The 13,000-nt window shown below is 42.2% G+C and overlaps 1 protein-coding gene across 2 annotated transcripts; it reads right to left on the bottom strand.

Moving 5' to 3' along the window:
• Positions 1–3,580: 3,580 nt before the first annotated feature.
• Positions 3,581–11,051, bottom strand: LOC113161400 (epsin-3-like). Of its 2 annotated transcripts, none has more exons than XM_026358963.1 (11): positions 10,908–11,051; positions 10,478–10,636; positions 10,178–10,261; positions 9,547–9,844; positions 9,088–9,206; positions 8,256–8,342; positions 6,348–6,471; positions 6,069–6,239; positions 5,893–5,988; positions 5,410–5,703; positions 3,581–5,318 (listed from the first exon to the last, which is right to left on the bottom strand). In XM_026358963.1, exons 1-11 carry the CDS (start codon positions 10,974–10,976, stop codon positions 5,020–5,022), a joined length of 1,800 nt encoding a protein of 599 aa, XP_026214748.1. In that variant the 5' UTR covers positions 10,977–11,051; the 3' UTR covers positions 3,581–5,019. The 2 variants fall into 2 exon arrangements, with proteins under 2 accessions (XP_026214748.1, XP_026214749.1); XM_026358964.1 differs by having other exon boundaries at positions 6,069–6,236.
• Positions 11,052–13,000: the final 1,949 nt, after the last annotated feature.

The following is a 13,000-nucleotide window of genomic DNA, read 5'->3' as shown; positions in this document are numbered from 1 at the left end:
TGAAGATGTATCTGACACCTAATTTGGCAAATGGTATCCTACTTTATGTATTTTGGTCAGTAGCAAATAGTAGATGGAGCTTAACAATATTGAAACAAAGTGTTTCACTCTCGTTTATATGGGACCAAAGGGTTAGAGGTCAAGATGCACCAAAACCAAAACACTTGTGAATGATAACCACAGAATGGAGTCACATTTGATGCTCTTTGATTCTCACCGGGAAGCTGCAGGGCATTCTCCCTGATCACGTTCTGTCTGTTGCTTATTATTGTTTTTTTCTTACTCTGCTGTCCACTGGTTAAGGGAGACAGCTGTCCACGCTAACCTTGTTGGGTTCCTCTCGATAACTCTGTAAAGTCTTGACCTTACTGTGTGAGGTGCCTTGAGATGATTCTGTTGGGGTTTGGCACTAAATAAATATTAATAAATAAAAAAATAATAAAATTCACCTTATTTGACACAATACCTAAGTGAAAATATAACGTAAAACAAAACAACAACATGAACCCAACGACTGGAGAAATGCCCTAATGACACCTAGAAGGCGAGCCACTACTGTATGGGCACTAGATACCAAATGCTGCGAGTAAAGGGCTGCAGCCTACTAGACAAAAGAGGAATGGCCACATAGGAGAACAAAAAACATTCATTTCAGCACCATAGGTTGAGAAAATTACCACACCTAAAGCACAAACGCTGCAAAACATAAACACCAAATCAGAAAATAAAGAGGGCCGAGTGTGGCAAATCAGGCAGGTGTGCAAGGGTTTACCTACAGGTTCACAAGAATAAAAAAAAAGGTATTAAAAGGACAGATGGTGAGTTTGTTGTGTGGCAATTAAAAAGAAAAAAAACAAAACAATGTATGCTTTAAAAGCTGGTTTAACTGGGGTTTACAGTGTTAAAGTGAATAAAACAATTACTTTTTAAAGACAGTTCATAAGTGCTCAAACTGATGACCTGTTACAGTGTAGTTTTCCTGTAGTGTTGAATAGGAACCAGATCGTATTTATGTTAATGTTGGCAGCAGCAGTATGGAAGGGTTGTGTTCGCGAAGAGACAGAAAAACAGGATGGGTGGAAATATTTTTTTTGACTGGCATATTCTGAGGTTATAGGATCACGAGATAGAGAGAAAATTATAGTGTGTGTGGGTCTGTTTTCAATGTTTGTTACGATATGTTTTCGCTACTGTACCATCAGCAGGTGTTGTGTGATTTGTTTTTTCTGATAAAAATAAAGAAGAAATTAATGAGCATCACCGCACTTATCTGAACACACACACACACACACACACACACACACACACACACACACACACACACACACACACACACATACTGAGTGTGTCTGAGTTAGTTTCTCCTGCAGACTAATTATTCCCACATTGCAGCAGTATCTTGATCAGACTTAGCTTAATTTATCACTCTGAATGCTTCTTTAAATTGAACAACATCTGCAGGCCAGGAACAACAGCTCCAGGGAGGGTTCCTGGTGGGATGGTAGGTGGGAGTTGCACAGACTGGGGTAAGATCTAGACTCATTCTCTTTCACTTGAGTGCACGATGAGTAGAAATCTAGCCTGATTGCACTGTTGTAAGAGCGCACCTGCTAATTTTCGTTAGGACTGTGCTTGTGCACTCTCCTGGAACGCATCCAGTTTTCCTGGTTGGAGCGTTGCAGTGGGCCTGTGAAGCAAAGCAGATATAAATTTTTGACTAATAGAGATGAATAGCTGCAGTCAGCCATGCATGAATTATTAAAGACAATTATATTCAAATGTTTCAGTCTAAGGGGTTCAGATGGAGGTCATCAATCCCTCTAAGTCTGATCAAACTATTTTCTCATCTCCATGTACTCTACTATAGGTCCATATTATATATTTTGGCAACAACAAAATACTCTCCAGCCAGTCTCACGAATGTTCTGACAATCATTCACTGCCACTCATTTAATTGCTTTCCTCCACCAAATTAACACCACATGGTGATGTTGCACTTAGGTTCACACACTAGTTCTGTTTATGTGTGTGTGTGTGTGTGTGTGTGTGTGTGTGTGTGTGTGAAGCCTGAAACTGCAGCTGTCTAGGGATGTGATCAGACTGCACTAAACTTTGTGTGGACAGAAATTCCATGCATTAAAAGAGACGGGAAATGTGTGTGTATATGGACATGATTGGATTTCCTTGATCCATTTAGTTACCCTTTGGGAATTGTGTGAGTTGTGATTTTTCTAAAGTGCTTGTGGTGGTTTTAGTTCATCTTCTACAGCGAAACATGGAAAAAGTGATACCTGCTGTTTAAATTCTTTATTGCCAATGGCTAAATTCTCCATTTTGATGATCGAGCCCCACAATCAGATGAACATTAACTTTCATGTTCTGTAGACCATCGAACACATCCGCACTTCCTGGAGGAGGAGCTCCGCACAGTCAGGCCAAAAAATAAATCTCACTGACATAATAACTCAGAAAAAGAAGATGTTATGTCTTTAAAGGTGTGAGATCATGTGGTTCTTCTTCTCTCCAATGCGTCTGCAACTGATATTCTGTACATATTTATATAGTATTTTTTCTAGCCTGCTAAGAAGACAGTAGACCTCACCGGTTTTCTCTGTTCATATAATATTTCCCGATTATAACTGTGTATATAACTGTAATCGGCCGCTGCTATATTAAATCCTGTATACACAAAACTGCCCTGTGCAAAAACCATCTATACTACCACCTAGTGGTCACCATCACATGAAAGCTGTGAACCAGATAGTATTTCTGAACGATGTTAGACATACTGCATCCTATCTAAACTGCTTTATAAATATAAACATTGTACAGCTGTCACTTCCAGCAAGTGTATGAAGCTAACTATCTGCAATCTGGGCCCCAATCTGCAGTAATAAGGTGAGACAGCTCAGACAGTGTGTTCAGGGCTGTTTAATGAACACTATCAATATTACAGTTTTTTGTCAGGCACTGTGTTTAGTTTTTGATTTCAACCCCAATAACACTAGTCAGTTCACTGGAACACATTACAGTATGTCGGATGTAATTTTGCTTACTGGTCAGAGCGTGTATAAAAAAGAAATACAGCCCAAATGAGGAGTTTACAGTGTGCAGCCGTGGTAGCCGCTCTGTGCGAGAGTGCAGCAGTCACAGCGGGGCTTTGAGAGAAATGCTAACATCAGCATGCTGACATGCTCACAGTGACAAGGCTTCAGCGTTAAATTGCAGTGATGGCTGAATGGGGCCTTGTATTTCATTTTGTTGACGTGTCTGTAGCTCTTGTGGGAAATATTTGGGCAGAAAAATCACGACAACTCTGACTGGGAACATGAACATGTAATGTTAAATAATGATCACTTATTAAAATGTTATTCCATAAACTAAATGATCTGGTGAATATATAAACAATTAAATCCATGAATATAACTGTAAGTTCTATGTGACACTTAAACGAATGGACAAATGAAGGGATGACTCATGGGTAGTAAATTACAATGCAAACACAATGTCTTTATTGGTATATTATTCCATAATACTTTATCGGTATCAATCTGTTAAATACATATGTACTAAGCCTGTGTGTATCTAGAGGCAGGCATTTCACATTCAAATCCAGTTTCAGTGCAGTGATGAACACACGTCTCTGATTTTCTTGTTCTTTACACAGAAGTGAACGAGGAGCAGAGCAGATGAGCTACTGCCCAGTACACGAGTGTCATGTGTAAACATTTCACAGTATTTCTATTCATCTCCCTGCTCCTATAAATACTCTCGTCATCCCTCGGTCGGATGCTCAGTTCTGAAATAAAGTCACTGTTCTCCCTGTTTTTGTGTTTTGTTTTTTATTAAAGTAAATGCATTTCCATTCACTACAGGTTAAATCTCAGTGGAGGAGGAACGGAGCGCCCCCCCCTCGAGGTCCTACCTAATGGCGCCAATGTGAACCAGCTCAGAATGCATTGTCAGAGACAGGCAGGCGGTCCGATAGGGTACAATTCTAATGCATTTGATCAAATATCAATCAAATAAGTTGCTGATGTTTTGTATACACTGTGCACTTAAGGTTACCTGAAGGTGAGCCTGTTGTTGCACTGCTGCATGTTCAACAGGGCACAGAACACGGTGTAAATCTGAAGGTAGACTGAGGCTGTGCACTTGTTCTTCGCAATTAATTCAAAATAACACACGTTCTAACTTTAACCTGTTGGATGACAGATAAATATTTCAACAACTGTTCCCTCTTCCTCTGCACAAATATTACATTTAGCTTCACTGAGTTTGGAATGTTTAAGCTGTTTGTTTACAACAGCATCACTCATCCAAACTGTCACAGGTCCAAAATAAATCATCCCTACAATAAACATACTTTTGGGATGTTTTCAGTGATTCAATTGTGCCAAGAAAGCTCAAAATGCTATTTGACTCATCAGAAAAAGATCATTTATTTGAAGGACTCCACTCAGGTGCTCGGCAGAATAAAACAGTTTGGAGCATTGGGGGGTGGGAAGCATTCATGCTTTTGTCGGTGAAGCAGCAGCGGTAAGGATCCTGGTGAAACTTGGTTGAAAATCAAAGTTTGTGGCTTTATCCCAATCCTCTTAAGGAACAGCTCTGTCTCTGTGGTCAAAGGGTGCTCAGAGTTGTCACTGCTGACTGGGAAAAGGCATCGAAGGGATTGTTGAAGTACACCCTGTTATTCTGGCGGTGTGTGCATGTCTGTGTCTGTGCACCCTGAAGTGTTCCTGAATGCATGTTGGAGTGTGTGTTTGTCCGTGAGTTAGCACTTCTTCAAGAGTTCAGGTAATATAGCAGCTGAATGTGTCAGACAGACACAAATACATCCAGTCCAAGTTTTATCCGCCTGTGTGTTTGTGTGTTTGTGTGTGTGTACAATGACATCAGACCAGGATCCAGTTCAGGCTCATTTAAATTAGTCTCATTGTAGTGGGCATAGATTAATCCAAAAGAGTCAATTCTGTCCTTTCCCTGTACAGACAGGGACTGAAGGATGCATGAGTCTCAGAGGAATGGGTTGTGGCTGTGTGTGTGTGTCTGCGACTGAGTGTGGGGTGCTGGCCTTGGACAAAAGGGAAGCAGGGGTTGTGGTAGGTTGGAGGGAAGGTCTAGGAGTCCAGCAGGAGGTTGTGTGAGAGAGGAAGGGAGGGTGGGTGGCTGGTGATGCAGTGGGAGAGGCAGGGACGGGCTGTAGGACAGCATGTTGGGGGGAAGCGGGGATGTAGAGGACGGTCGCATTTGGTTGAGGGTCAGACGAGGCTGGTCGCAGTGGAAGGGGTTGGTGGGAGATGGAGCACTCAAACCTGAGGGGAAGAACATCATTATCATCATTAGTTGGTTGGGAAACACCACAGTAAGTAAATACAGCATCTGTGCTCCTGACTAGCTTCTTACCTGAGAGGAAGGGGTTATTGTGTGTCTTGCTAGGCGGGTTGGGGGGAATCAGAGCGTCTAAATTCACTAGCGAGGCTCCTGTAGGTCCCAGAAAGGCCTCTGGCGTCCGACATACACGTGTAGGTGGGGCGCTGAGTGGAGGTGCGAGCCGGGACAGGTCAAACATCTCTGGGCTAGCAGACTCTCGTCCATTTACCTGGGGTTTCACTTGAGGGTCTGTCCTGTAGAAATCTGCCTTAGAATCTGTTCCAGCAAATGGACCAGAGTCTGTCGTTACCCCAAACAGCTCTGCATCTGAACCAGGAAAGAACAAAAGTAAAGAAAGAAACAAATAAATAGAAAAACGCTGTTGATGAGTGCAGAGTAAGAAGAAGAGACTGTCTTGACTGTAGTTTATGTAGTGATCTTGTCTCTGTTCTTCCTGCTCTCAACAGGATGCTAGAAGTGGATTTCCTCACTTTCAAAGCACGAGAAATACACTACCTGTGGGACTGGCAGGTTGAGGGGAAGACACCTGAGGAACTTCCTGTTTCGACTTCTCCATGTCCTGTGCCGTGAATGGATCTGTCCCATCACAACCTGCAAAGGAAAATGAGAACAGATAAGAACAATCACAGGGTGCAACACACATATCTTTAGACAAACACCGAACACAGTACCTCCGTCTGTTGGGCTGTCCCACACGTGATTGACAGGACTAGAGGAGACAGGTGCTGCTTCCCAGGGATCTGTGCGTGACTTTGCACATGGAGCCCAAGGATTAGATGCGTTGGAGGAGGAGTGAGAGGCCATCCATGGGCTACCAATCACAGGAGTGCTGGAGTGGACTGCTGTAGCACAGACAAAAAACATGACAGCCACAAATCTGACAAGGCAGCAGCTCTGACATTATAATGACCTATATGAGTATGGAGATGTTTGTATGGTTAGACACCTACCTACAGTGTCCCAGGGGTCAGAGGTGATGTCACAGGCAGGCTGAGCAGACTTCCAGGGGTCAGCAGGGGCAGGCGGGGGCTCAGGTGATGGGCCAAATATGTCTACTAGGTCTAACATGGCCGACTAGAGAGGGAGCAAAATGACATGTAATCAAATGTTCCAGCTCTGTGTGACTGTAACATGAGACACAGCTGACGCATGTGAAAACGACACATAAATGACATCACTGTGCTATTTTAGCACAGTGATGTCATAACATAGCAGATATGATGGGAAAACTAATTTTAAGATATCCACAATTTAACTTTGCCTACCTGAAATGTACATTTATTTCAAAAAGGAAAACCTGAATTGAATATATGTTGAATTACTTTGCCCGTTCAAGTCAATGAAAAACGCTTGTACACAATGTCACTACAGATCTTTCATTAGAATTATCTAAAATATAATTGCAGTCTTTTTTGGTTTTGTTTTATGCAGTGGTCAGGACACCAGAGCAGAGTCTACACATATGTTTGTCACAGGTTTTCTGCCAAATGACCTACCCGGGACTGGCACAGAGTGTGCACTGGCTTCAGCAACTTTAGTGGCTGCAAGTTTTGTGGACATTGCGCTGGGTTTCAGGGACACACAAGAACGAGCTGGGTCACAGACCGCCAACCCTAGAATCGATGGACAAACAGTCTACCACTGTACCACAGCCACCACATGCTTCTTCTTAAACTTACGGCTCATTACAGTAAATATCTTATTGGTTTCCTGAAAATAAAAGGTCCTCGTCACTGTCAAAGCTGAAATGTGATGGATATACCTGTACACTTTTATTTTAACTATTTTTTATCCCCTCTCTATTTACAAAACTCTACTTTTACAACAACAGGGGCATTTTAAAGTTTCCTACTGAGTTATAAAATTATTCACTGGTCTTCACTGGTGTTATACTGTGTCTATTGTAGTCTGTCAGTGATAATATTACATAATGCCGTGAAAAATGCAATGAAAAGTTCCTGCAGTATTTCAGAAACAGTCTCATAGCTTCATAAATTTGTCAGGCTGCATCCGCATCCCACTGTTTAGATTTCCCTGCAGAGCACCAACTCACAGCAGAGCAGACAGAACTGCAGCCTGTTAGGAAAATTGCATTTATTGTTCAAACTAAAATAGCCCTGCACCATATGGGATCTGTGTAACAGCACTCTGGCATCCAAATTTGTGCAGATGTAATGTAGAGAACTATGAGCTAATATAACCGAAACCATTTGAAACAGCAGCAACTTGACAAACTGCTCAGTTTTATGCAGTATCTCTCTCAACCCTCTGAAGATGGTATCTGTATGAAAACATGTCTGAAATGGATCTTATTTTATTTATTCTTACTAAACCCAGTGTATTAATTTAATATCTGAGATGTCATTTTTGTAAATATGTCCAGTCCTACAGTCAGTCAGAGAATCATTTAGGAGCTCTGTTTCACTGTTTGTGGTTATTATCTGAAGTGATAAGGAAGGATACGGATGTAATCTGACCAGTAGGGGGTTGTACATAAAAGACAGCTGGTGACTCTGATCAGCTTGTTAACAAGTCAATGAATACGGCAGCGGGTGTGTTACAAGATAAGGAGTCTACATTCAGGTAAATGCCATGCTGAGCTCAAGGTTAGACAAGACAAAGTCATTCTTATTCAGCAGGTAACTCTTTCTCCTCATTGTGCTGATCTATGTCTTTTTGCCTTGTTTCCTCCCGTCCTATAGTCTATGCCTTAAAAACTCCACTTCATTCTCTAAACGCCTGCCAACGACCACCTACAAATACACCCGCCCACCTCTTAGTAGAAATACACACTGGCGTACCAAGCATGCACCCACACACATGCAGTACACTACACAAACACACATTTTAAAACTCACCTCTCGTGTCCCTGACTGGCTCTCTCTCCGGCTCTCATCCAGGGCCTTCTGTAACAGAGACTCGTCTCCTTGGTGACAGCACTGCTCCTGCAGGGGCGGCACAGTGACATCATCAACACACACACACACACACACACACACACACACACACACACACACGCACAGCACTAGAGAACCAACGTTTGGCTTACTCCAGTAAAACGAAGGCAGCACTGTTAGCTTTTTTTTTTTTTATGCTGTTAAAATATTTTGTTGTCAAAGAGCCGAGGTTGGTTTGCAGCAAAGCACAACAGAGCGAGAGAGAGAGCAGAGAAAATGTTCAAATACCCTGAGCGGAAATTTAAATGTGAGAAAAGAGAGACATGAATATTAGTGGTCTGTTAAGTCAAAGTGGAAAAATGGAGGTCCTGGAAAGAAGAACAGAGTCAGAAGAAAAAAGGGTTTGAAAGAAAGTGTTTAGTTTTTCTCAGTGAAGCATTTTCTTTAGAGCCAGGGGTCAAATACACAAAACACACACAGCTACGTCGTTAAGAGATGATGATAAAGAGTTGGAGAGTGTCTTTCAGTGTGTATACCTGCTCATGCTCCTTTTGACTAAGCCTTAAAGCAATCTGTAGTTGTGTCTTCATCCATCACTATGGTAACAGAGGAAGGAAAGACTAGCTGGATGAATGTGGGCAAACGTTCAGAATGTTTTCAACAAAATCTCCATCACTGGAATCATCAACAGACAACGAGACATGTGTGGCTCGATTACAGAGAAGTGCGTGTGATGTAGGGAGGGGAGGGGATGGTGGAGACACATTACCATGATATGTGTGTGTTGTTTTACCTTCTGACTCTCCTCTCTGCTCATCGCTAAGGCCAGCTGGAGCTGCAGCTCCTCCTCGCCACTGGTCTGAGGTCGAGCCTGCTCTAGGTCGGAGGTGGCGCGAGGAGACGAGGACGAGGCTGCGGAGGGAGCAGTGAGGGAGTTTTAGGAAGGGAGGAATAAAGAGTGTGTGAGGACAAGCTGGCAGATTGTTGTGGACCACAGGTCTGTGGCTGATTTAAATATTGTCAGGCCTCTGCTGCAGTATTGATAATGTGTCTTGTGGATTGTCCGAAGTGCTGGGCCACAGCACAAAAAGCATCTCATTAGGAATGTGGCAATAGGTTGGAAACAAGAGCGGATTTTTACCTCTTTATCCTTTTAGTCACAAATTGGCCACATAAATGGGCTCTTAAGTTGAAAGTGTGTTAAAGAAGCTGCTCCAGATGAGTTCAGACTTTAAAAACCCACAACACTCACAGTTAAAGGAGCACGGAGAGCCTCTGGAGCGGCTGAACTCCTCCCCGTACAGCACAGCCATGCTGGGCTGACTTGTTCGCCTGCCTGGGTGGTAGGATGGGGGTATACCTCCATATACACCCCCACCCCCGCCGCTGCCTCCCCCAGCCATTCGCTCCTTGGTCTTCAGGGCTTGACTCCTCTCCTGGCGCAGTCGCTCCTCGTCCCGGAGGAGACACACCAACTGGCGAGCTTTTTCTCTCACGTTGGCCCCTTGGTCTCTGCCGTCACGGTCTATATACTGGAAGTCACGCAGTGTCTGAATCACACATAGACAAACGACAGTGTCGTGGTCAGATCAATATAATATTAGTGTTATTATCATTTGATTTGACTATGCAATGTTAACCTCACTAAACAAAACAGGTACAACACATCCACATTTTTACTATTTGATTGTTGCACTGGTGATTTTTTTAACTGTAGTGTAACATTCAGTGAATTCACTGGACCCAGAGGAAGAATAGTAGTTGCCAAGGTAACGACAAATGGTGATTCAAATAGGCAATAAAGAATCAACCATATTTGTTCCTGAGGTGTATGAATTGCTGAGGTTCTCGTCTAGTAGGTTCTGGTTTTTACAGCGCAGTACCTGAATGGTGAAAGCGTTCTCACGACACTGTTGGGCGACTCTCTCTGATCCTGTCTTCAGCAGATAATCCAGCAGAGTCAGAGCCTGGGGGTAAATGTTTGTTAATATACTCATACTGCACAGTGTTGTTACAGCTCAACTTCACACGCTCTACATAATGTAACTGATGTGTTTATTTTGAGTTTGAGCAACAGGAAAAATACAGTTGAAAAGGAATTACTGAGGCAAATGTGGCAGCAGTCACAGGGGAGCTGAAGTTAACGCTATGAAATCTCACACTTGTGTCGTTCATGAGGTCACCTTGTAGACATGTCTCCAGTTCTTGCCACTGTCATTGAGGCGCTTCCACACCATACCCATGACCTCAGCAAACGCCACCACATTGAAAGTCAAATCGGCGATCTCCGACATGAGAGACGAGGACGGGCCCCACGGATCGTTCGAGGTAGCCTCGCGAACCTACATAACACCAGCAGAGGAAGAGTTAGGCTCTTTTCATTTTACATTTCATGCACATCATGTTCACTGACATAGAGCATGATATAAAAAAAGACTGTTACAAGTGTCAAACACATTTATCTATACAAAAGAATTCCAAGTCAATAAAGTTTTGCTCTGACAGGTATTGATCTGCTATGACTTCCAATTCTGTTTACACATCCACAGGCTTTAGTAGAAAAGTTACTGTACATCAGTGACACTTGAAGAAAATACAATTCAATCACAATACCTTGATCTCTGCTTCTGAATAGTTGTGCACAATATTCTTCACCTGCCGGCGCAGGGCTGAGGTTGTCATGGTGACAGATGATGGAAGATAGAAAGTAGAAAACAAACACTCAACAGGTGAAGAAAGGAGGTGAATGGAGAGTGAAGGAGGAGAGGGGGGGAGGTAGTTATGGCAATGAGGGCTCCTCTTCTCTGTCAGGAGTTATAGGACACCCCTGTATGAAAGAGATAAGATAAAATATACTGTTATAAATGAGGTTGATCTGATGAGCTGTAAACAAACAACTGAATCGGGAGCTTCAAAAGTCTAAATCTAAGTAACGCAGTAAAGTTTTTCACCTTCATACAACAATGCAATCGGTATCTGCTGAGCCATGTAATTCAAAACTGCAGATGTAGACCACATGCTGGTTTAGAGGAAAGGTCAGAGCATTATCAAAATGTGAAGGGCTCATCCTCTGGAGACCAAGAGTATCTCCAGAAAATGTCATGCTACTTCATCATTTTTGAGGTAGTTTAGTCTTAGTCAAGGTGGTGAACCAAGTGCCACCCACTGAAGCACTCTGATAGCATGGCTAAAAAGAACAAGGTGAAGTCTGATCTAATTCATTTAATTATTTTGTTTATATTCACGTGAATACACCAGGTGACATAAACAATGACTGAATGAGTAGCTCCCAATTGGTGCCCCATCAGATAGAAGTAGGTCACAGAAATGCTCAGATGTCTGATGAAGCTTCTTGGTAGCTTATTTAATTCAGGCCAACACACACACACACACACACACACACACACACACACACACACACACACACACACGCAGCTGCCTGTGTGCCTACAGACACACAACCCATTTTTCTCTTCTAAATTCATATTTCTGGGAGGACCCAAGGGAATGGATCATTAAAGGTTTCTGTGTTACTTCTCGCCCTGCCTGCGACTTTAAACGTCACAGACACAGATCGACTGAAAGCTGAACTGGGGTGAACTTACTAAACTTAACCTCTTTTCATCAGTCGACCTCTAACTACAAGCTCTATTCATTTCTCTAATCGCTTTTCCGTTCAAGGGTCGGGGGTTGCTTGGAACCAATGGCAGCTATCTTCTTTAATGTCTTTTCTTTCTGTCTTTTAAGGTAAATATTGTATGACAAGGTAAAACTGTGTGTGTTTTGATTTCTGTTCATTTTCTGGACAAGCTGAATGTAATAAAAAAATGCACAGTATTGTTACTTAAGACTAAGAGCACGAATGTCAGGGAATACCACTCTATTGTGTTAACTAACTGGAAAAGAAAATAAACGAGTTCTGCAAAAATGCATCATATGATTAATGCATTTCTTTAAATTCAGAAAAATAAATTATTTTATCCAAAGCAAAGTTGCACACACAGGTGTGGGCTTCACTGTGTTTCTCAAGGTGGGTACTGACTGCTTTACCTCCTGAGCTACAGTCATAAATGACTTTTTCATGCGAAACTACACAGAAAGTGTGTAACACTAAATAATGTCATTTTTAGAGGCTCACCAATAAATTGTCTAAAACTACAATATATATAAGCTAATTTTACTTTATCACATAATGTATACGTGTATAGCATATGTCAGTTATCACTTAAGTACAAATGTTGCTCAGAATTTATTAAACATACGTACAGGTGTCTTATCATAAATGTCTGTTTCTTTTTTAGACAGGTGGTAATATAAGATATTTTATACTCTTAACCATCAGTGTTGACCTTTCAGAATCCAGCTTTGGGTTAGTTAGATTGAACTATGTACAACAGACAAGCATAGAAATCTCAGTGAGTTTATTCCTGTAACTAATCTCATTTGTAGCATAAAGCAATTTGATGAATAATGCAACAACATACAGTCATGATTATGACAACAATTTAGATCACAACTTACAACATAATTAGTGATTGTTTTAAAAACCTTTGCTCATTGTTTTCTAGTTTCTATTGTGACAGTTCACTGCTGCTCCACAACACTTCAAAGAGGATGCTACGCTGACACAAAGTCACGGCGTGCCCCTTCCTGTCGGAAAGCAAACATCAGCAGAAGCAGAGGGGACCTGAGATGCGCACAGCGAG

Source organism: Anabas testudineus, chromosome 1, assembly GCF_900324465.2.
Source record: "Anabas testudineus chromosome 1, fAnaTes1.2, whole genome shotgun sequence".
NCBI classification, from domain to species: Eukaryota; Metazoa; Chordata; class Actinopteri; order Anabantiformes; family Anabantidae; genus Anabas; species Anabas testudineus.
Note: the sequence above shows the minus strand (reverse complement) of the source record. Positions and strands in the feature narration are given on the sequence as shown.

Coding starts and splice junctions, on each gene's coding strand:
- LOC113161400 (XM_026358963.1), bottom strand. CDS start 10,976: ATGACAACCTCAGCCCTGCGCCGGCAGGTGAAGAATATTGTGCACAAC. Junction 6,472..8,255: donor GCCAGTCAGGGACACGAGAG/GTGAGTTTTAAA, acceptor CTCCCTCTCTAG/TCGGCCATGTTAGACCTAGT. Junction 5,319..5,409: donor CAATAACCCCTTCCTCTCAG/GTAAGAAGCTAG, acceptor TCTTCCCCTCAG/GTTTGAGTGCTCCATCTCCC.